We start from the raw sequence: 25,241 nt of genomic DNA on the forward strand, positions 1-25,241 counted from the left end.
TTTTCTGGGTGACCACCCATCCTTTGCCAAAAATTAGCATGGGTTACATACTGGTCGACTCCCTAAGAACTGCAGAGAACACAATAATCTGTTTAGTAAAGGAAGTTGTCACCAGGATAACCTCCCTTAATTATATAACAGGTCCAGTTGAAAAAAAGACAATGAGAATGCTAACCATATTGAGAGAAAGAACTATGGGAGTAGAAATGCAAAAGAAGAACATATGACATCACTTATCACATGTATATATGGGTAGGTAATTTGTGATTTAGGCTTTAAAGGATGATTCTATAGCAAAAAATTAATAATATGGAAATGGGTATCAAGTGATAACATTTGTACAACCCAGTGGAATTGCTCATTAGCTCTGGGACAGAGGGAGAGCGGAAGGAAAGAAAATGAATCATGGAAACGTGGGAAAATATTTAAAAATAATTTTTTTAAAAAGTCAAAGGTGAAACAGGATTTTCTTGGTATCTGGATATCCCCACCCCACCCCCATTTTATCATAATGCCACTGATAGAAAATGAAAAAAAGCATTTATTTGACTTTTTAAAAATTACTTGCTGTGAAGCAGATTTATCAAAGAATATATTTTATTAAGGATACACTAGGAATTATCCCTCCTTAAAAATTCAGCACTACCTAAACCACCATCTATTTTTACAAGTCCTAAAAATATCTTTCAATTCATTTTTCCCATCTACAAGATGAGAGATTTGGTCTCCCACCTCTAAAATCCCTGATTCCATGATTTTAAATTGGAAAAGAAACTTTGTTGGAGGCATATTTCTACTGTTCTAGATACAGTAACTATCTTGTTTTTTCTCAGGCCTCCTTTCACCCACTCAGGCTATTTATTATTAAAATACAAATAGTCTACAAGCCTTGAGGGCCACTATTGTTATTTTTCTACAGGGGAATGCACATGGGAAAAGCAAGGACCCCTGAAACCTAGCAAAAGGGGAAGGGAGGTCCTATGTTTTATTTGGCTTGGAAAGTCAGTCTGCCTCTGTAAAGGATTCTAAAAGCAACTCAACATTTCCTGAAGTGTTTGAAAAATGAGATCTCTCTCCCTGTCAGAAAAGATAATAAAGAATTAAAATAGTCCCCAATTCATTAGGTGTTAAAACATTTAGACTGAGTGAACATATTTACAAGAGAAACTGTTTGTAGAGATAATTCATAGTCACTATTACCCAGCCTTAAGGGGTGAGGACTGATACATAGTCTCCCTCTAGTGGCTAAGCAATAACCCAGGTATAGACCTATTTTATTAAAGCAAAACTTGCTGCTGTAGGTCAAACTTTGAAAATTATACTGTTTTTTAAAAAGTGATAACCCTCTAAAAATCAAAATAACTCTGGATGTTTCATTATCCACCCACAGAATGGTTAAAGATGGGAACTGTTGGTGGAAGCATAGAAATAAAAATATACTTTTTAATCATGTTGTGCATTGGTCTAACAATTCTAGAAATCAATTTGGAATTATGCAAAATGAGTGCTAAAATATCCAAATCCTATGAAGCCAGACATCCCACTGCTATGCATATTTACAGTAAGTTTAATGACAAAAAGGCTCAATATTGACCAAAATATCTATAGTAGCATTTTTTGGTAATAGCAAAGAAGTTAGAAACAAAACTAGATGTCCATCAACTCTTAGAGTAGCCTAGCAACTGGAGAGTGACTTAAAAAGTTGTAGTACATCAATGTGATGAAATATTAATGATCTTTAAGAACTCTGACTATGACAAATACATAGTAGTATGAGAAAAATATATGAAATTATACAGAATAAAGAAAGCCATGAAATGATAAATAATGCCACCAATGGAAAATGAACAGCATTTATTTGACTTTTTCAGTCTGCTCTTTAAAAAACCTTTAAATTATAAAAAAAAATAAAAGCTGTGAAACTTTAATAACCAAATTTAGAACCAAGGAAGAGCTATGAGAGGTGAAGAAATGAATACATGTCTAGAACAGAATAATGTGTGACATTTTTGATATTCATTATTTTGCTAACCTTCATCCCCCCCCCCTCTTTTTTATTCTCTATAATAAAGGATGACTGTGGGGGAGATATGGTGAGAAATGTAGGTAATTTAAAAACAAAAATATCAGTAAACATTTTATTTTAAAAATCATTCACTTCATAAATTTTATATGTATTTACATTTATGTATATATATACATATATATATATGTTCAAGAGAAGAGAAAGATGTAACTAGAACAAAAAAAAGGTCTTTTTTTCTGGTTGCAACTTTAGCCTTCTTTAATTCCTGTAACAAAAGTCAAATATAAATAAATGCATTATAGAAGTATTATATAATTATACACTATCCCTTCTCCCAGAATTTGAAAAACCAAACAAATAGAAATTTACCTTAGCATAGAGAGATTTGAAACGCTCATTTGCGAGGTCTAGTTTTCCCTGTACTTCTTTGTACGTTGCAGAAGTGCCCAAATTCTCCTTGTCATCTTTGCTACCATCTCTTTTGCTATAAGACTTAGCAGCCTCTAAGACCCGGTGTCCAGAAATTGTAATGTATCTTAAGTCTCCTTTGTGAGAAATGACATCTTCTGAAAAACTCTTCTGCCTCTTTAGCTTAATCATTATTCCACTGAAGTCATCGGCGCCAGCCTCTAAGTTCTCAAGTTCCTGCTCTGACTGCTGCAACCAGCTGTCAAACTCACTGTAGTCTACATCGAACTTTTCTAATTCTTCTTGAAGAGAGTTGGTCAATTTCACTTTCTTCTCTGATTCTGCCAAGGCTGTCTCATATTGAGTCTTCAATTCCTTCATGTTTCTCTGTAATTTCTCTTTCTCTTCTAAAGACAGGTAGTGACCCTGTTTCTCAAGTAAGGCTTGTGCAGACTGGGTAGCTACAATAACTGCCTGGTGCTGAGAAACAATCTTCTCGTGCTGTGCCTAGAAAGGAACAGAAAAATATAAGTTCACTTCAAAACCAGCCACCTAAAGGTGAAGAGATCCGCAGTGATTCAAAATCTCCAGTCATATCAATTTCGTGGATTTGTGTTGTCCAAAAGAATTTAACATTTTCAAGTTCTTAAAATACTTACAGGTTGCCAAATATTCCACTAGAAGCATAGTGGAAAGAGTTCTAGTCTTAGAGGCAGGAAGATGTAAGGTCAAATACTCCCTTAGACACTCGCAATTTAACCTTTGTGTAAAGAGAATCCCTTCCTCCCAGAGTTGTGAACTTTCTGCCCATCCGAACCAGTCCATTAGCTCAGCTGGAACACTCCAAACAGAGACTTTGATTGCCTCCTGACAGGCAGTAGACGAGGCAGAGGGAAAGGAAGTGATGTGCAGAAAAGGGATAGAGAAGTGAGACTAGAGGAGAGACTGGAGGTTGGTGGCTGAGGCAGAAGATACTCTCATGAGCTGGTAAGATTAGGGTGGTAGGTTAGGAAATATATATTTTTTAATTTCCTTCTCTCCTTATTTCTTTTTTAGACTATATTTATATTAAAATTAAATTGTTAAAAGGTACTATCACCCTCATGACTTAAGGGTTAATTATTTTTAAAACAGCAACCACAATAATTTTTTTACTAATATTATATTTCCAAACCAATTTCTAAATATTACATTTAACATATTACATTTGCTTTAATATTAATTTTCAATATTACATTTTGGAGAGTAATTTAATTTCTCAGCCTCAGTTCCCTCATTTAAAATGGAAATAAAAATAGTAATAATAATAGTAATAACTACCTCCCAGTTTTGTAGTGAGGATCAAATGAAATAATACATGTAAATCATTTTGCAAACTTTAGATTGATATACTTGGATAGATTCTAGTTTATCTATATCATCATCATCATTTAAATCTTGCATCTTAAAATATGTGTGATTTTTACCTTCAGACTTAATTTTATATTAAGAAGGTTTTGATCTTCTCTACTAGGCGGCACATTGTCTCCATTTTATATTAGGGAAAATGTTTGCTTTAATAGAAAATCTGTACAAAAAACAGTTCTCCTTTTATTTATTACAATTCCATAAAGTCCTGTTTTTACCAGTTTTAATAGCAAAATAACTGAATAACAACCTAGAATTTGGGAGAAGGCATAAAAGTAGAAACTTTATAAATAAGTTTCAATTTTTAAATTAGAAAAATTAGCAAATCAAAAATCATAATTTGGCTAAAATCATCCCAGAAAAACCCAAAGGAAAAATTAGGTTCCACTTGAGGAAAAAAGTATGGAAGAAATGCAAGGAGCTTAGGCCAGTTGATAATTTTAAACATTTTTATGACTGTAGGTAAGTTCCTTTATAGGGCAGCAAGATCATGAAATGGCTAGAGCACTGGGGTTGAAGTCAGGATTATTTACTTCTTGAGTTCAAATCTGACCTGAGACACTTATTAGCTGTGTGACCCTGGGCAAGTCACTTAATTCTTTTTGCCTCCATTTCCTCATGTGTAAAAGGAGCTGGAAAAGGAAAAGGCAAACCATTCTAGTATCTTTGCCAAGAAAATCCCAAATGGCATCATAAAGAGTCAAATTGAAAACAACTGAACAATAACAGTCACTTTAAATGAACTTGGATTATTTTGATAATTTGTGTCTAATATGGCACTAATTATGTCAAAAACAGATTATGATAAAGGTCTGTATGCTTTATAGAAAACCTTTTTTATGGCCCAGTAAGCCAGTCAAACACCTTACAAAATATATACCCATTATCCTAATTTGGGGTTGACAATATAAAATGACATAAAGCACATGTTTTATAAAGAGTGGTTCAGCTTTATTGTCTTCAGAGGTAAAAATACAAGTCAATATTTATTCCTTCAATTCCATTCGAAACAAACATAAAGCTTAATTCTTCTAAAAGAAACTGGTGAATAATCAGGATAGGTCCTATGGAATATCTATGATGGAACATAATTCCTCCATCTTGAAAGAGAGGTGGGAATCTATGGAAGTAAAATATTATATATGCTGTTAGATACCATTATTTTACTGATTAATTTTGCTTTTATGCTTTTATTGTCACAAGGAAGGCTCAATGGAATAGGATATTTCAGAAAGTGTCTACAATGTTAATGACAAAAGGCATATAATAAAACTTTTAAAAATAATGTGTTATTTATTCTAGAGAATTTCTTAATTCTTAATATTTCCAAGGATAATAATCATACTTTTTCCAGATAAAAAATTAACACTATTATAAAACTAATGCATAGTGAGACCATAAGATTTTGACTCTCTCCAAGTGAGTAAGAGTATTTCATTTCCACTATCATGGATGTTGCAGGAAGCTGCCTGGCATTATACCTGCATTCTCTGATCTATTTCTGTAATAAGGCATGAAGAATTGGGAGGAACAAGGCTGCAAAATTGCCTAGGAGAGATTCATGGGCTTTACTGGACAATTGGGACGTTAGTGGGGTGCATTTAATGAATGGACACATTTCTGTGAGTCCAGAGAATGGCAGTAATGCAAGAGAGAATACAAAACTAAGCCCTTTCTTTGACATTGTACTGGCATTGAACAAAGTATGAGTCTCCAGACCAAATATTCCCTACTCTCAAAGGTAAGCTTTGCCAGAGGAACAACACAAGATTATGCTGTGCTATATGAGACAATGTCTAATAAGGTCTGATGGGGAGGGCAAAAGGGACTACAGAACTATAAGATGCATCAAACAGGAACTATGAAGAACTTTAAGGAGAATGGCAAGCTAGACTGAGTGAAGAGCCAGAGAAACTGGAGATGGAGAAGTAAGGAGTAGCATCTACAAGAACCTCAGGAGGAACATTCAGAGGAAGAACTGCAGGAGTGAAAAACACAGAAGAAAAACAACTGCTTGAACACATGGGTTGAGGAGGACATGATTGGGGATGTAGACTCGAAACTACCACACCAATGCAACTATCAACAATTTGGAAATAGGTATTGATCAATGACACATGTTAAAACCAGTGGAAATGCGCATCGACTATGGGGGAGGGGAGTCAGGGGGTGAAGGGGAAAGTAAGAGCATGAATCATGTAACCATGTTAACTTTTCTAAAAAATAAAAATTATTAAATGGGAAAAAAAGATTATATAGCTGGTAAGTGGTTGGCTTAGGTTTTAAACTTGGGTCCTCTAACTAAATCTAGAACTGTTTCCAAGATATACTACATTAACTACTAAAGTGATCTGACTTAAAAAAAAAACTCAGGAGGAGACAAAATACTGAGAAGCTACATTTGAGATATATTGCTGCAAACTTGGAATAATGTACAACTGCATGGGACAGGAAAGGTTTTATATTGAAGGATGTGCTTGAAAAGACCTTTGTTTTGTGTGTGTGTGTGTGTGTGTGTGTGTGTGTGTGTGTGTGTTTTTATTTTTTGGCAGCATTTGAAATAAAACTAAAAGATGAGGAAGAAATACATAACATATACCAGAAATAGCCAGGACAAAGGTATAAGTACAAAAAGACATGGCAGGCAAGGCACGGAGACGCAAGTAAAGGAAAAGCAAGGTCAATCTGGCTGAACCTCAGAGTATAAGAAAAGTCCTAACAGAAGACAGAGCAAGATGGAAAAGGCAGATTGAAGCCTAAGTATAGATGGTTTTATAAGGTAAAAAAGGGATTTATATTAGAGCTTAAAAGTAGTAGGGAGCCATTGGAATTCATGAGCATGTATGGCTAACAAGTTTTTGGAAAATGTTTATCAGAGAGATGTTATCATTTCCAATGGTGCTACTGCAGATTTTTACATAATTTTATAGACATGTAAAAACACTTTTACTTTTCATAGATTTTGTGAGTCTTACATTTATAAGTGGAACTAGTGACAACTCCCTGAATGATGTCAGATGGTGAGGTTCCCAATGTACCTGGGTGAGGCCAATGACCCAGAGAAATTAAAGTCTCAAAGAATATGTAGATATTTAGTATCATGTGAAAACTGCTCCAGGATTATGTATCTACACACACACACACACACACACACACACACACACACACTTTGTTTTTAATTTTGGAAAGCACAAAATTCTAATGGGACATTTCGATGCTATAATAGTAAAACAGAGTAAGAGACTCAGCTGTGAAATATAAACAGAATTTCCTATGGAACAGAAGTAGTAGCATCAAGACAAGAAAGAGATCATGGCTGAGATCAGAAAAAACTACATATTGAAGGCAGCACTCAAGCAGAGTAAGTGAACCAGGGATTCTAAGACAATAAAAAAAGAGGAGGATGTACATTTTCTATGTGGCAGGAAGCCTATACAAAGGCAGGGAGCCTGAAGATGGAATGACGTGTGAGGAGCAGCAAAAAAGGTGAGTATGCTTGGACCATGGACTCAGGAAGGCTAGAAAGGTAAGTTTGGAGCCAGGTTGTGAAGGTCTTTCATAACCATACAAAGGAATTCACATTTATCTCAAAAGTGAATAGTAAGTGATTGATTTAGTAAAATGATGTGGTCAGGCCGTACCATAGGAAAATAATTTTAGTAGCTATGTGGATGATAGATTAAATTAAGGAGAGATCTGAGGGAAGAAGACTAATTAAGAAGCTATCGTAATAGCCTAGATGAGAGGCAATGAAGCTCTGAACTTGGATATGGCTGTTTAAATAGAAAGAATTCAAATAAGAGAGTTTCTGTGAAGTTAGAAACAATGACTGCATATGATAGAGTAAGGAATAATTAGAAGTCAAGGAAAATGCTGAGGTTATGAATCTGAGCAACTGGAAGAATGATCATGTAAGAGGAAATAAATTTAGAAGATGGTTTTGAAAGGAAAGAAAATTAGTTTTATTTTGGTGGTTCTGAGGAAATGCCTATAAGACATTCCTTCCTTCTTACTTTCCTAAATCCTTTTATCTCTTCTTTCCTCAGACCCTTTTTCAAAGTAAATTTTAATAAGAAGGACCTAAATGAATTAATGAGAAAAAAGCTAAAATCAAAGTCTATAAATTATACTCAAAAGAGGGAAATCACATTTCCAAATTTATGCAGCTTATAGCTATTTTATATGAAACATTTTAAGTCATGTTAAAAGATTTTTATATACCTGAGAACTGTTCCCTATAAAGTTTAATGAAAAAAGTATCACTTTTCCCTCAGAATATCTTTATAATTAAAAGAAAACAAATAGCACAGTCATAGCTCACTTTAAAATAACATTTAAAAGGTATTTTAATGGACTAAATATTTCCAGTCCATTTAACAAAACAGTTTGTTTTTCAAATTAATCTCTACTCTTGGACTCAATGCTGGAAGGAGTATTAGACAAATTTAATCCAACTCTTTCATTAAACAGAGGAAGAAAAATCAGACATAGAAAAGTTACTTAATCATGATCACCAAGAATAAGAATTTAAAATAAAGTCTCTGAGTCCCTTTTGAGTAACAACAAACTACTATTCAAATCCCCTTACTTATTTCATTAATTTAATTGGAATTTTCTTCTGACTTTCAATTTCGTGTTTGTCACAATTAGAAACGGGCTGTTCTACTTATCACCTGTGTGACCTTGGGTAATTCTTCATCTTATTTTCCCTTCCAAATCTAAATTCTATGAAATGTGTAAAATTCTATTTACTTAATGCCAACTAGACATATAGGTTAAAAATAGTGGAATCAGATAGAGGAACAAAAGAAGGCTCTTCAAATGGACTTGTATTATCATGATTTGATTTAACAAAGAACTCTGATTCAGGAGACTTTAACAAAGTATTCTATTAAAAAAAAAAAAAGGATAGTTCAGGACTGGTTCTGGTGGAAAGGGTGCTAGAAGACATAGGCAGATCCTGAGTTCATGTACTGGATCTTCACTTCTTATCAGTTTGACCATGAAAGAATCAATTACCCTTTCTGAGCCTCAGAATCCTCAGTTATATGAGAGGGAACTAAATTAGATGACCTATATAGTCCTTCTGTCTGTCTGGATCTCCAAAGCACTGTCCCTCGTCACTAAGCTCCGAATCTTCAATACCAACGTAAAGGCCATCCTCCTATATGGATCAGAAAGCTGGAGAGTGACGAGCGCTAACACCAACAAACTCCAAGTCTTTGTTAATAGATGTCTACGCCACATCTTGAACATCAGATGGCCTGAAAAGATCTCCAATGCTAGTCTCTGGGAAAGAACAATCCAGTACCCCATTAGTCAGGACATAAAGAAACGTAAGTGGAGATGGATAGGACATACGCTACGAAAACCAGAAGACAATGTAGCCAGACAAGCATTGAGCTGGAACCCTTCAGGGAGGAGGAAAGGTGGAAGACCAAAACAGACCTGGCGAAGATCTGCCGAAAATGAAACAAAAACGGTCAGAATGACATGGGCCCAGCTGGGGGAAGTTGCCCAGAACAGAGTCCGTTGGCGTGAGATGGTTGCGGCCCTATGCTCCTAAAAAGGAGTCAACAGGAATAATAATAATAATAATAATAATAGTCCATCTACCTTTCCATCTATGATCTTAAGGAAAGAATTAGGAAGTAAAGTCACAGGATCCAGAGCTAGAGCAGAAAAGGATTGTATAATCCAAATTGCTTGCTTTATAAATAAGCAAACTATTGCCCATGGAGGATAAGAGATTTGCCCAAGGTCACACAGAAAGGAAATAGCAGAACTAGGATTTGGACCCAGGTCCACTGACTCCAGAGGCTGCACTGTTTTTACACTGATCAAACTATAAAGAATCATAGATTGCTTTAGTAGCCATTATGGAATCTCATAATCATAGATATAGAAGTAGTAGGTATCTTGGGGACCATCTAGTCCAACCCCCTTGTTTTTCAGATGAGGAAACTAAGGCCCAGGAAGTGTGAAATGTCTTATTCAAAGTCATCATCATGTGGCCTTAAATTAGAACCTCTTATATTGTACTTAACTATTTTTCATAGCAATAAAGATGAAATATATTGATGTGGGTTTTGAATTTTTCAACCTGATCTCACATGGATTACCTTTGTTACAATTACATTTCTCTGGAGACCATATCTTAATTTTATAATTATTTATTAAATAGCAAAAACCAAGGCAGAGAAAGACAGAGAGAAGCACAAACCATGCATGACTTGCTAGTTCTTTCAGGAATCTCTAGGGTGAGCAGGCAGATCCCGCCCCAGAGGCAGACACGCACTCCTTAATCTGTGATTCCAGGAATAGAAAATTACTTTCTGTTTCCTCTAATTTAAGAACTTTGTGATGTCCCCTTCTGATTGGAGGGCTCGGACTTGAGGCAGAACAAGTGGTGGGTCTTCTGGATGCCAGAAGTAACCAAACCAAAGGCCACATAGCATATAAAAAGAGGGAGGACTCCTTGAATGGTTTCAGGGTGATAAAGTTCAGAGTTTCAGCCCTAAGATTGTTTGCTTTAAAAATCAAAAGGTTGTTTGGGGATCCCAAGGGGTTTAGATAAATATTAACTTTCTATACCTTATTTTATCTCGACAAGAATGCTTTGATATGTGAGGGTGATATGTCAGTATCTTCATTTTGCACACAAGAAAATTAAGATAGAAAAGAGATTCAATGACTTAAATTACTCAAATAATTTAATGGCACAACTAGTAATGGTTGTAACTAGTCTTCCAGTTCTAAGCAATGTTCCCTTATTTTGAATCATGCTCCATTTTTCTTCCTTATAATAATGCCTCAGAAATCTGAGGGCTATTATATTTTCCAGCTTATTTCTTGTTTTGCAAAATATATAAGCAAAATAATTTATGGAATGACATGGGCAAAGAGTTGCATAGGATTGCAAGTGTGGGTTGCAATCTGCACAAATTTAGGGAGAACCTACCATCAATGAAATCCAGACAAAGTTGTATAATGGATAACAGATATATAGAGAGATATACATATATGTACATATATATATATGTATGTATGTATACACACACACATACAAACTGATTTTGATCATCCTAGAGAAACTTAACTTCTTAATGCCATGTTCATGGCCATCAGTCCTCAGAATTCTGAGTATGGCAAGAATCTGATTAAAATCTAATTGGAAATTTTTTAAATAAATAAAACAACAGATAATTTGTGGTAATTTGTGGTTTTCTCAGTCAGTATGTGGCTTTTAGGGATCCTTATTTGGGATCAATGCTCTAGGTAAGTCTCTAAAATTATAAATTGCAGAGAATGTTCAACAGAGAAGAGACTTTCCTCACATGGGAGTCTCCTATAGCAATGAAATCATCCTGTATATATATATGTGTGTGTGTGTGTGTGTGTGTGTGTGTGTGTGTGTGTGTGTGTGTGTATGTGTAGTTGTTGTTGTTGTTTCAGTAATGTCTAACTCTTCATGACTCCATTAGGGGTTTTTGTGGTAAAGACACTGGAATGGTTTGCCATTTCCTTCTCCAGCTCATTTTACTGATAAGGATTGAGGTACATGGGGTTAAGTGACTTGCCCAGAGTTGCATGGCTAGTAAGTGTCTTGAGGCAGAATTTTAATTCAGATCTTCCTGATGCTATACCCAGTGCTCTATTGATTTATATCTCCTACCTGCCTATATTTCATATAAAGAAAGAAAACTTTAGTTTATGTTTTCTGTAAAGGTGATTTAAGTTGCTGTCAGATAGATGACTCAGTGGATTGAGTGTCAGGTTTAGAGATAGAAAGTTCTGGGTTCAAATCTGACTGCAGACACATCCTAGCTATGAGACCCTGTGCAAGTCACCTAATCCCCATTGCCTAGTCCTAACTGCTTTTTTGCCTTGCAACCAATACACAGAACTGATTTTAATGGGGAAAGTATGAGCTTAAAAAATGACACATGGTAATAAATCTGATATCATCTATTTCAAATAAAGTATACTATTTGACTACATCCATATTTACAAATAATCCACACATATACCTTCACTTTCTGGTATTGCTGGTTCAGATTTTCCTCTTTGGTTCTTACTTGCCCATCAACATCTATTTCCATCAAGTTACCATTAACTTCATCTTCCTCTCCAGTCATAGAATTCAGGTCACCTTCTTGAAAATGAGTTCCGTTTTGTTCAATCTCCTGGTTCGATTTCTTCCCTGCCCTTTCTCCTTCCTTATCTACATTTGATAACCAATCCAAAAGATCTTCTATTTTGTGTTTACTCTCTTCCAGCTGTGCTACTGCTGCAACCTGAGCAAAGAAAATTGGGAGACAGAATTGTATGTTCCAAATCATTACTTCTAAGTCATTGAATAGTCAATATTTAGACCATTTTAAAGTAGTAAAAATAACACTTTAACCTTACCATCTAATGACTAATATAAATTGTGCAATTATGCTTTTATTTTTAGAAGCATTTACTTTGATATCTATTCAAATAAAGTATCCTATCTATATAATAATCCACTACAATTTCAAAGGACTCAAGATTTAAAATGTTATCTATCTCCAGATAGCTAATAACTGTTTAAAATGTTTTACATGCTTTCACATGTATAATGGACTCCTATTTCTTGCCGTCTCAATGGGTGAGGGAGAGGATTGAGAAAGGGAGAGCATTCAAAACTAAAAATGAAAATAAGATAAAAATGTTTTAAAATAAATAATCATAAAATCTTAATAACTGCTTCCAATAATGGCTTGTATAAAAAATTTTTAAGTCAAAATGTGACATCTCACAATTCCATTCTCAGTATATTCATTTCACAAAATTAATGAAAGAAGATTATCAGGGAGTCTGCAACCTCACCAGGCTTTTTATTAAGTAGCCATCCTTTCCTAAAATCCAGAATTTTCATCTTTGATTCTAATCTCTCTATTCCACCCTTCAACAAAAATAATAAAAATATACTTCTTTTAGTGTTAACATACAATATATGTATTTGCATAAATACCTTTTCAGTTTCCTGTTTAATTGCTGTGGTTACTGCCTTATCTAGTTCCTTTCTTGACTGTTCAGCTTTCTGGTTAAGTTGCTCACACTTTATCGTGGCTTCCCTGAGTTTCTGTTCAATCAATGCCTTGTCTTCTTGTGAGAGTTTTTCTCCATTCTCCATCAAGAACTTCTCAGTGTTTTTCACTTTCTCTGACAATGCATGCACACTTTTCTGCATTTCCTTCTGTAGCTCCTGTTAGGAGGTTAACAGGATTAGGGAAAGAAGAGGAGAAATTATTAAATCAGTGCTAACTCAATAAGCATCTATTTAGCAAGCATGTATTAAGCAACTACTGCACACATAATCTTGTGCTGAGAGCTGGAGAAATAGAATATTTAAATGCAATCTCCATCTTTCCAGAGTCTATAGTCTAGTAGGGAGATCTGACCTAAATGTGTATAATTTAATATACAACATTACATACATTATTGAATTACAAAACAAAGTGATATATGAGGTTAAGAGGGGATAAAAACAGAATCATCACCTAACAGATGAGGAAAGTTTTGTAAGAGTAGGTAGCATCTCAGTAGGGCTTTAAAGAACAGATTTGTGTTCAACAAAAGAGAAGCAAGAGACTTTGAAGTAGCAGATAATATACCTTAATAAACAAGATAACTTTTGGATAAGCCTAGGTCTTACTGAGTTAATAAGAGAGTGGCCAGGGCTATAACTAATATGGAACAAATTTACCTTTGCCCCAAGGGTACCAACATAACAGATAGAGGGGAACGTGGAAAAGAAGGGCTGTTTTCACCTTTCAAAAACCACCATTCCTAAACCCTGTCTCACAGTCCTCCATCAGTCTTTAAATCCCAATGCCATGATGTCCCTGTTTCTAGACCTGCCTTACCCCTGACTCTCAGAGAGGTATGAGAGGCAAACCAACCCATCTCCAAGCATTATCACACCTATGGTCAGAATGTCTTCTGTACCATTGGTCATACCGTATTATGCATCCTTTTATTTCTTCCCTCTCACCAAAAAAAAAAACTCTCTCCATGTTTTCTAGTAATAGTTGTAAAAATAAAAAGTTATTCTAAAACCAAAATAACATTAAAAATTTTCCTTAAAGTAGGTAAAGAACTGGATATTGAAGAAATGTTAATCAATTGGGGAATTGGTAAACGAGTTGTGGCATATGATTTTGATGGAATACTACTTGACCATGAGAAATGATGAACAGGTTAATTTTAGAAACATTTGGAAAGACCTACATGAAATTAAGAAGAGTGAAATGAGTAGAAACAAGAGAACATTATATGCAGCAATAGAAATGTTGTTTGAAGAATGACTTATGTGTGTCTACTTCCAGAGGAAGAACTAATAATTAAAAATAAAGCATAGTTTTAGATTGACATATATCTTCTTGCCAAATGATGCCTTCTTTAACAGGAGGAGGGGAGAGAGGGAGGGAGTCAACTGGGTATTTTAATGTAACACAAACAAATAAGTAAAAAGTAGGCAAAATACTTGGGGGGTTTTTTGGCTTCAAAGATTCAAACTAGAATCAATAAATAGAAGTCACAAAGTTTTGGTGTTACACACAAAGTAGAATTTTCTAATCCATATCTAGTAACTGGATGGGTACCTTGTGAGATGTTGAGTGTCATGTCATTAGAAGTATCAAGCAAAGGCTAAGCAGTCATTTACAGGGAATTTGTTGCCAAACGGCTTTCTACATTAGGCATAAAGTCAGACTAGAAGACCTCTAAGTTCATTTCCCCTGATGTTTAAAATGAAACTCAATAACTTACTGGTCTCTCTTTTTTTCTCACAAATGAACCAAAGAAAAGTAAAAATCAGCTGACAAATGAGTTTCTTTCAGAAAGTTGGTATAAGAAAAAGGACCAACTTATTAAAGAGACTAATGCAAGAATGTTAAAAATTAGATTTAAAAATAACTGTGTAACAGATTGGGTATTTAGGTTTTTGTTGGGTTTCTTTTCAAACTCTTAACTAAGGATATTAAATATGTATATAGCTCTTTGCAAAAGTCCATATGTTGTTCTATAGTAATATTTTTCTTCCCTAACAAAGAGTGTGAGAGCCACTTCAACTTAATATAAACGAAAGAGAATGAAATAAAGATAATATAAATGAGAAGTGAAAGAGCAAGGAAAGGAGTAATAAGATCAGAAATATATATATATGTATCAGTCAAAGAAAAATTCTCAAGCTCCTATCTGTGATTTAGCAAATTAGATTCCAAATGGCCCAAAAATCTTCCTTGATGGGATAAGTTATTTCTATATCATGTCTCTTCCCTGTTCTGATCGCTCAAGAAATTCATATCATATACCCAATCCTTGACTTAATGTTCACAGGCCCTATATATGATGAAAACCAGTGCCTTAAAATGAGACTCTACTCACTCAAAACTGTCCCATGGCTCATCTAGTTTTCCCTTACAGGAGTAAGAGGAGTAAGAAAACCTAAAACTAAAACAGTTCTTCAATAGTACTAACACATTCAAGAGTCCCATCTTACTACTTTGCAATTAAACAAGCATGTCAATGAACCTACTACAGTTGAGAAAGTAAAACCAGATTCTACCTCTTGTTTGGCTTGGTAGAGCTTCAATTCATCCTTGCTATCTCCAATCACAATAGCTTCTTGGTGACCAATCAACCGGTTATCTGTCTGGGTGAGGAGATCACATATTCCCTGGAGGGTGTCCTTATATTCCCGCTGCCGTTCTGCCACAATCTACAGCAGAGCATAACCGAAACATGTTAGATATGTGGTGACAAAAGTACAGACACACTACCTCCTTCATAAAATACAGTCTTAAAAGGTTCCTATAGAGAAGCATTTAAAAGTATGCTGTAAACATGATAGCAGTGGAATACAGTTGGAGCAAGGTGAATATAGAAGTTATGGGTGCATCTCACATATGCTGTAAGTAAAGGAATCATGTTTGGATGGAATTGCCCAAGAGAATACTGGCCATGCATATGTATGAGAGATGGAACTTCTGACCAACAGGAGGAAAACATCCAATTTTCTTAAGCTCTTGAAACCTGCGATACACACTATTAATTCTGCAAAAGGACATCAAAACAGAAGTTAGTTGTGATTTGACAGTTAGCATATTTGGTAGAGAAAATGTTTGTGTGTTGTAAGCAAGAAGAAAAGGGACACCAAATGCAACACTTTTCATTTCCTCACTCTCTGTAATTTCCTAGCTTAAAGTTCTTTTCTATTTACATAATTTCTGTTGTGGCATTCTTGTATAAACTGATGGAACCCTTACACAATACTTACTATAAAACTGATAAATATGGAGTTCTATACCTTCGCTACTGTACATGCATTTTTCATGTTCCATTTTTAATAATCCATCAGAAAGTATTCTCCAGTTTTCTTAAAGAATTTTGCCCATTAATGTGGCAGACATCATCACTTCATATTTCTAAGTATACATAAAAAGTTCCCACTCTTTCCAAAATGAAGCATCTCAACTGGAGAAGGAAGTTTCTGCCAGGCATGAAAAGTTATTGGCATATAAATTAATCCCAAATTTGTTTATAACCTCATGAAGTCAAACATCACATTTCAAATTATGTACAATGAATACGCATTTATAGCCAATGGACCACTGACTTTCTAGCACTTCTTTTCTAATATTACATAATTCCCTGATACCACATTACAATATCACACTAAGGGCCTTAAACTAGAACAGACAAACTCCACATAGAAAAGCAAACCTTCTGATCACTGAGATCTTGTTCTATATGCAAGTGAGTCTCTAAGATTTCCATCCGGGCAGTTATTGATTCCTGTACATCATGAAAACATTTCTGAGTTGCATTTAAAAGCCTCAACAGCTGCTTGTTTTGGTTAGGAGAGAGATCTTGGGCATATTCAGAAATGAAGAATTGGACATCAAAGGCTGTAGTCTCCAGTTGAATTTTGCTATGACCAAGTTCTTTTAATACAGTCTGTGAAGAGAGTAGTAACAATTACCACTAAGAATGTATATCTGGATAGAGTACATATTAATAATATCATGTTTATTAAATATTTCTTTCCTTAATGATATTAGTTCCTAAAAAGTTAAGAGTGTTTACAAATGCCTGTCTTTAATCAAAGTGGGATATTTCACCTAAGCTCTACAATGAAAAACATTCCATGTTGTAGATGGAAAACATTCCCCTATTAGTAGCATGTTTGTATTCTACATTGAATTTAAGCTATAAATACAAAAGGTAAAGACCTTGTTTCTCTTTATTTAAAACATTGAGAGGGCCAATACATGTTAAGTAGTTATCCTCTCCTTAACAATAACATTTACATAGCACCTTGAAGTTTGCAAAGTACTTTGCAGACATTATGTAATTTGTACAATATAGCAATCGCACAAAGGAGGGTCATATAAATATTACTGTCCCTATCTGGGAGACGAAACTAAGACCCAGACAGTTTAAATGATTGGTTACACCTAATGTAACACATACAGGCTTTGAACAGAGGTCTTCCAGACTTCTAATCTAGTTTTCTAGCCACAAATCTTTTATGGTTATAACACATCAGCCATTTAGGTAAAATTAGCTGAGCCCACTGCATAGGAAATAAGCAAGAAGAAGTGAAGTAGCCTGTTCAAAGTGAAGAAATCAAATGAAATCTTCACCCCAAGAACAAAATGCAGTGTTTTTCTTCAACGAAAGACACGGTTCAAAGTCCCTGAAATGTATGGCCCCTGGCTAATGAAGTTTTTGTCCATGGACCAAGAGATCATATTACAAAAGATAGGTAATGAAGCTTTTGTCTACTGAACCATAACTTTTTAAAATTTTTGTAGAATATACAGGAGTTGAGAAAAGATACTAGAACTGAAACAGGACATTAGAGGATCCATTGGCTACAAAGTGATGGTGATTTTTTTCTTTGCAACCCGTTACTGTCAGTTATTTTTGTTTGTTTCTCTCCTTCAGTCACCTCTTATTTATGATGAATCAAGGTGTTAGGAATGTGATGGCAAAAATGAAACTGTCCCTGTCCTCAAGAAACTTACATGAGGGAAACATGACTGTCCTCTTCACCCTGGAAGTTCACTCTGCCTCAGTGGCCTCTTTCTCTGACCACAATTTCTCTATTATATGGAAAGTTTCTGGACAGTCGTGTCTTCATAACTCTCCAGGCTCCACTCAAGACTCTCTAGACATTTTCTTTTTTGGAGCCAGGAAGACACCTTAGACAGATTCTGACTGTGTAATGCTGAGTAAATTATTTGACCCCTCTGTGCTCTAATAAACTATCTAAGACCATAAGTTGCAAGGAAACGACTTGTATAAGTACTGAGTATTTCCATATCTGGTAGTTCCCTTTACCAAGGAAATCATAAGCCCATTACCAATCCCCTAATAATCCACTGGAATTTTATAACTTTCAACTGTATCTCATCAGACTTATGAAGTGGCACTTGCCTTGAGCAATTCCAGTTGTTCCTTTACATTTTCCCCATCACCAGTATGTGCCATAAGATCACTTATAGTCTTCTTCCTCTCTGTGATCCAATCTGAAAACTTCTGAAGTTTGTGCAGAAATTCTTCATGGGAAGCTGTTAGTTTGGACTAGAAAATAATATTTTTCATTCATTACCAAAATTTTCAAATACTTTTATTTAAAATTCTCACAAACATTTTGAAAGGCATAAGGATTCAATGTATTCAGGTATAAAGTAGAATTCAAAAGTATAAGAATTTAATTGGTTTATTAAAAATGTGTATGCCTACCATTTCAGAATCTATAGCTAATGTAATTTGTTGAGTTCTTTCTGAAGATAAATCATGCAGGGCTAACAGTGTTGTTTGCAATTTCTTGTGACTTATAATTAAGTCCTCAAGATATTCTTTGGGAATATTGCTGGTATGAGAATGCAGGAATTCTTCAGCTAACTTCATGTCCTTTCTTATAAGGGCAGAAAATGGAGCCAACCCCAAATGAAATGACTACAAAGAAAACAGCAAAGAGCAAATTAGTATTTTATACTGACATACATATGCAAGTAACTTATTAAACTAAAATATTTTTAATTAAATTTTTAAATTAAAAAAAATTTAATTAATTTAAGGAATATTACAAATTTTCAAAAACTACCTTTTATTTACTATCTTTCATGGATGGTCAATATATAATTCTTACCTCTAATTCTTTAAGTTGATTTTTCAAAGTTTCTAGATTGTTATCAAATGGCTGCTGGTTGTCCAAAGGAAGTTTCATGTCTTGAAGCATAGTCAAATATCCATGCATTTTTTCAGTGTGTTGCAAACACAGCTGTAATACACTAGGTAACTAAAAGTGAGTTTGGATATTTCTAAATCAATACATTTCTAACAAATGAAAAATAATAGCAATCTGATTTATACTTTAAATGGAAATCTTAGGTCATTATTATATAATTACAAAAAAAATGTGATACCTACATATATGATTTCCCCAGAGGTTTTGAATGAAGGATTCAAAGCAATCTGTAGAGATCAATTATTCAACCCCCCATTTTCCCTCACCAACCACCACTATTTTATTGACAGGGAAATTGAGACCTGGAGAAATACTATGGTTTCCCTAATACCACACAGATAATATGTAAAAAAGGAAAATTTAAACCCAAGTTTGATAATCCTGAGGTCAGTGTTCTTTTCACTATAACATTCTGCCTCATACATGCCATGTGGCAACAAAGAACTTCTTTCAAAAGATTAATGCTTCAACATAAAATATTAGTCACGAAATATTACTTACTTTTCCCAAGGGGCTATTTGCAGAAGCAACTTCTTTTGAATCCAAGGTATATTCCAATTGGTTTGGGCAAATGTTTTGTAATGTCTCAACCGGCTGCTCACTTTGGCAACCTGTGTTGTGGCCCAATGATTCTCTTGGTGTTGATGCTATTAGGTCAATGTCTTGTATTTTTTCTGAGTTAAAAGAGCCTTCTTTAATTTTATAAGTATCCTCAGTCTGTTCACCTTCAGTCCGAAAACTAGCAGAAAGATTTCTGTTCAAATCGCCAACCAGTTCTACTTTGGGGGAATGCTCATCAGCAAGGAGGATGTGGAAGATATTTTCAAGTTGTAATGGAAGAACTTTGGATGCAATCTCTTTTCTCTCTGAGTCATTTTCATTCAGGGCTGTTTCCTTCATCATTTCAAATGCCCCTGAAATCTTTGAGTCAGCCTGGTTCTTTTTCAAAATTTCAAGGAACACCTCAGGATCTAGATTTGCAGGCCAAAGGGGAGACAGATTATCATGGATCTCTGGTTTTATTTCTAGAGAGTCAGTCACCTGTGAAACTGTAGTGTAATCACTTGTTTTAGAGTCACTGAACGTATTAGATGATTTTTTTACCATTTCTGTCAGGCCAACCATTTTAAGTAAGTTTTGCATTAAAATTTTCCTTTCTGAATACGAGGAAAATTCTCCTTCTTCTCCACACAATATATGGCCTTCTTTCAACCTGCTTTTTAAGATATCCTTCAAGTCATCAACTAACAAATAAGAAAATTCACTACTCTGGGTTTCCATTGCATGTGATTCTGGAAGCAATATTTTTTCTTTTGATGGCTGTTGCCCAGTTGCTTCTTTTTCATTATTTATTTCCAAGGATGAGATTTCCGTGCCAGAAACATCATTGGCCTTGTTTCTTATTTCATTTTTAGGTGCAAATGCCTCAGGTTCTGTCTGCATATCAGTATTTTTACCTACATTTTCTTGAGTTCTAAGAGGGAAATCTAAAAGTGTAGTTGTATCTTCTTCTGAAGTTATTTGAGTAATCATAGATTCTTTTCCAAAGTCCTGTTGTAGTGTATTAAGACTTAGGGCTATCTCATTCTTATACACATCTTCCTGAGTAATGACTATCTTCTTTTCTCTAGAACCACTAACTCCTGGTTTTAACTGTCTACCAGTTAGTGGGTCTGATGTTAAAATAGGGACGTGGCTATCTGAATTTAATTGAGCTATGGGTTCTAGCTTTAAATCATTATCTCTCATTTTGTTTTCTTCAGTGGTACAAGAATAATTATTTAGATTTAAGTTATCTTTTGCTGTAATATTTTTTGCACATTTTTTCAAGTAAGAGAACAAATCTACTTCTTCCTCAAGCTCACTAGGAAACTTGTCAGAATGGCCCTCATTTTCTTTATTTGAATTTCCTTCAGATATTACATCAATTTCACTGACCATTTTGAGAGCAGAAATGTCAAATATTTCTCCAAGGTTCTCCAAATGAAGAGGATTTTTGTTATCTGTTAGGACTTGTAAATTCTTTGATTCGTTTGCTTTATCTGCACTTGCTTCCTTCACTTCCTCTGTCTGACTGTATCCTTTAATGGCTGTGATTCCTGGAAGTGGGCGAGTACCTTCTCTAAGAAAAGAGTTCAAATCTTTATCATATTCTACTACACTTCTATCAAGCAGTTTAACCTCAGGTGGAACTGATATGTCTTCTTTCAAGAGCATTTTTTTCTTTCCATCTCTCCCTTGAATTTGATCATTTGTTTCCTTTCGCTGGTGATCACGATTAATGGAGTCTGCCATTATCCATGGATGGCGTGCTTGGGAAGATTTTTCTATTACATCACCATTTTCAGCAAATGCATGTTCCATAGTACATGTTAAGCTCTCAGTATGATGGTTTCCATCTTTCACTACAAAAAGAGATTCTGAACCTGGTTGCATTATTTTAGTCACTTTGTCCCCTGAATCACTATTACCAATTTGAGAGATAAAATGTATATCATTATTACATAAAAGAGAATCAGCACTAACACTATTTTCTGATTCTTTATCATTAATAAGGGACTGTAATGTAAGTTTGTTTTTTGCCAGCTCCTTAAGGTCCTTTTCAAGGTGAAGTTGGCTTTCTCTGCTTTGACTGACAATTTCACATCTATATTCTTTAGTAACTAAATTAGTTTCACAGGTTGATTCTGGCTGTAAAACATTAACATCTTGGAGTAGTTCTGAATGAGAAAACTTCTGAGTTTCTTTGGTACATTTTATCTTCTTCATATTATTCCCAAAAATTTCATCACTGCCTTTCTTTTCATGCAAAGTAGCCAACATTTGTACATCAATGATGTTTCCATCCTTATCCAAAAAAGTAGACATTTCATCTCTATCACATTTAATCTGATCATTACCAGCAAAAAGAGATGTCCTATTTCTATAACTGTCCTCATTTTGCATGCACTGAAAGTTTTGGTCAATATTACACTCAGCTTCTTGTCCAAATTCAGCTTGTCCCCTTCTGCCTACCCAGCGTGAAGTTTCCCCTGCTTCTAATGAAGCACGGAAGTTCTCTTCTCTTTCTAGGTATTTTGAAGTTATTAACCCAGGTGTATCATCTTCAGAATTATTTTTGCTTTCCTCTTCTGAAATAGTATCCAGTAACCTGCCCTTTGTCACTTCCATGTCAATAGGTTCTGAGTTTAATCTTTCACCAGAATGTAATTTATTCTCTTTGAATAACCTGTGAAATTTTTTAAACGATTCTATTTCTTCTGTCATATGTTTCAAGCCTGGTTTATCTTTGTGGCTTTTGTTCCCCTCTGAAAAACCAGCATAAACACATCCACGATGAGGGGTGCCATCTGCTTCACGTTGCATAATATCGAAGTCTTCAGGTTCCAAACAATCATAATCATCATCTTCAAGAAGCAGAGAATCATGGTCATCATCTTCTAACAATGGAGTACTATAAGAATCACTATCACTCTCTGTATCACTTTCACTATCCTCTAGCTGAGAAGTTTGAGAATCTTTAGCACTGTCAACTTCCACAAGCTGTTGTGTTCCACAAATATCAGGTGTATCAATATTCTCAATATCACTGCTCAGACTTGAATTGCTTGAGTATTCTTCAAGCTCTGAATCATCCTGATTCCTTTTGGATTCTGAGTGAGAAAACACAGCCTGTATTTTGCCAACCTCACTCTGATTTTCTGAACACTCTGACCTGTCAAAATTATTCCTCTGACACTGGAGCTGAAAAGCATTGCTACCAACATTTAATGACCTCAGTTCATATGATCCTTTTGGTAAACTGATACTAATATCGTTATTGTCCAGACCTTGAAAATTTTCTGCAATTTCTGGATCATGTAATATAGCTTGATCACTGAATGGTAAAGAAGAAATGAGAGATTTCTGTAAGTAACTATCTGGATTAAGCATATCATTACTCTTTCCCTGGTGGACTCCCACTTGATCTGAGTGGAATAACTGATTTTCACTTGATGAATTTTCAGGGATGTTGGGGTCCTTGATTCTGTTATCTGTTTCATTCAGGGCACAAAGTCTTCTACTGATGGGAATGCCAATAAAATTTTTGTTTGCATCACTTGGAAAATCAATTTGAGTATTTCCAGAATAAGTGTTTTTGTTTACATGGGCACTAGTTCCAATCTGATTTCCATCTTTGCAACTTTTTAACACATTTTCATAATCACAACTAGGCATTCCATTATCGCTTTTCCCAGGTTGTACAAAACCTACTCTATCACTTGGAATGTGAACATCAGGCAAGTTCTTGGTTTTATAGTTTTGGGGCCTGCATTCCAGCTGATCAAACTCATTACTCATAAAATTATTTTCCTTTTCATTAAATCCTTCATCAACCGAACTTTTCCTATTTTGAAGAGTTATTCCATTTTCAGGTTCTTTGAGACAAGTCCCCTCAAAACTACTTGGTGAGCAATTGTCCTTTTTATTTGCAACACTATTAAATAAAATATCCCCAAATTGTCTTGAACTGGTGCCAATCAATTCTTTTTTTGCTGACCTTGCACCAAATTCTTTATTACCATTTTCCAATAGCATACTGACGGCTTCATCCAAATCTCCATCATATAGCAAAAGTCTTCCCCCTGTGTTTGCATCCATATAGCTATTTATCATCAAATAAGATAGGAATAAATTCTGTTTTTGTTCTAACGTCTCAGTTTCCACAGACTCTCCCCCATCTGGAATATCTTCTTGCTGCATATATTCATGGAATATGGTTGATGGCTGAAACTCACAAGAGGATAACCATCTTCTAGCAGTTTTACTGGAAGTGTCCAGGTCTCCTACATCAGGCATTTTATCAGGCAGTATAACATTTTTTAAAATAGATGCTGTATTATGATCTATAACACCTAACTGTGCAGCAGCATCCAGACCAATGACTTGGGAAGTCTCAGGAATATAAAGAGCAGCTATTTTTTGTCTGCCACTGAGTATTTTGTATGCCAACTCATTTGTAATCAACTCTTGCTGCAATGAGGAAGATGCAGGAAATATTTCACCAGAATGAGGCCAAATGAGGCCAACAAAGCCCCTTTGCGCCTCTAGTATCAAAAGTGCACTGCTAGAGGATATTAAATTGCATTGGACTGCTTCATCTACTGTTAAGCGTGCAGGCGGATTTGAACTTATTATCCCACCTGTTTGTACCTGATGAGTGAGAATACAGTTAGCTGTACCCAAGTCAACTGCCCCTTCCTGTATAGCTTCTTCAATGGTCATTCTTTGCCCTGAATCAGAATCAATCAGACCACCTGAAAGAAGCTGTGCTCCTATCAGTCTAAACATGGTTTCACGGTCTATGAGACCTTCATGAGCTGCTCTTAAAATACTGATTCTCCTTCCACATTTTAGTGTTATTCTACCTCCTTCTTGTGGTCTTATAGGCAAAAATCGCATTCCAGTCTTTTCATGGAGGATACTTCTTTGAACCATATCTACTAAGGAAATCTTCTCTGAAGTATTTGGATCAATAAGGTCTTTGCATATGTTTTGCCTTTCCAGGAGTTTAGAAAACAATGCCGAAGAAATCAAGTTTCTTTGAAAAGCCTTCTGTAAGGTCAAGCATTCTCCTGTGGATGGAATAATCAGAAACCCTGTGGAAAGGTGTATCTCAAGAATCCTGATGGCCACAGATTCTGAAATCATCCCTTTATCGAAAGCATCTAGTACAGGGATTGTTGTATATGATGCTGATGAAATAATTTCCTTAGCTTTACCTAGTTCCTCAAGTTGAAACAGAATCTGTCCATCAATAAGACCATGATTTTTAGCCTCCTGAAGATCAAAACATTTTTGTAATTCTGGTGAAATTAGACCAGAGAGAATTAGCTGCGTCTCCAGCAACCTGATTCCAGTTTCATAATCAACAAAGCCTTTTAAAATTGAGTGAAAGACTGAAAGGACTTCTCCAGTTGTTTGATCAATGGTACCTGCAATGACTTTATCCAGCTAAAAGGAAAATACAAAATATCCAATTTTAGTTAATTTGATATGAGTGGGAAGTGTTCTTATGAAACTTGGTTGTGTTTCTTTTAAAACAACGCATTTCAACATAAAATCCTC

General features: G+C 35.1%; 1 protein-coding gene across 1 annotated transcript in view; it reads right to left on the reverse strand.

The window, feature by feature from the left end:
- Positions 1-25,241, reverse strand: part of DST (dystonin) — a 220,727-nt gene that overhangs the window by 156,127 nt on the left and 39,359 nt on the right. The window contains exons 26-29 of the mRNA XM_044675918.1: positions 15,441-15,593; positions 12,843-13,076; positions 11,872-12,138; positions 2,396-2,941 (exon numbers count right to left, since the gene is read on the reverse strand). Of these exons, the coding sequence (XP_044531853.1) occupies positions 2,396-2,941; positions 11,872-12,138; positions 12,843-13,076; positions 15,441-15,593 (1,200 nt within the window). The remainder of the gene's footprint in view (positions 1-2,395; positions 2,942-11,871; positions 12,139-12,842; positions 13,077-15,440; positions 15,594-25,241) is intronic.

Source organism: Gracilinanus agilis, chromosome 4 (assembly GCF_016433145.1).
Source record: "Gracilinanus agilis isolate LMUSP501 chromosome 4, AgileGrace, whole genome shotgun sequence".
Classification (NCBI taxonomy): Eukaryota; Metazoa; Chordata; class Mammalia; order Didelphimorphia; family Didelphidae; genus Gracilinanus; species Gracilinanus agilis.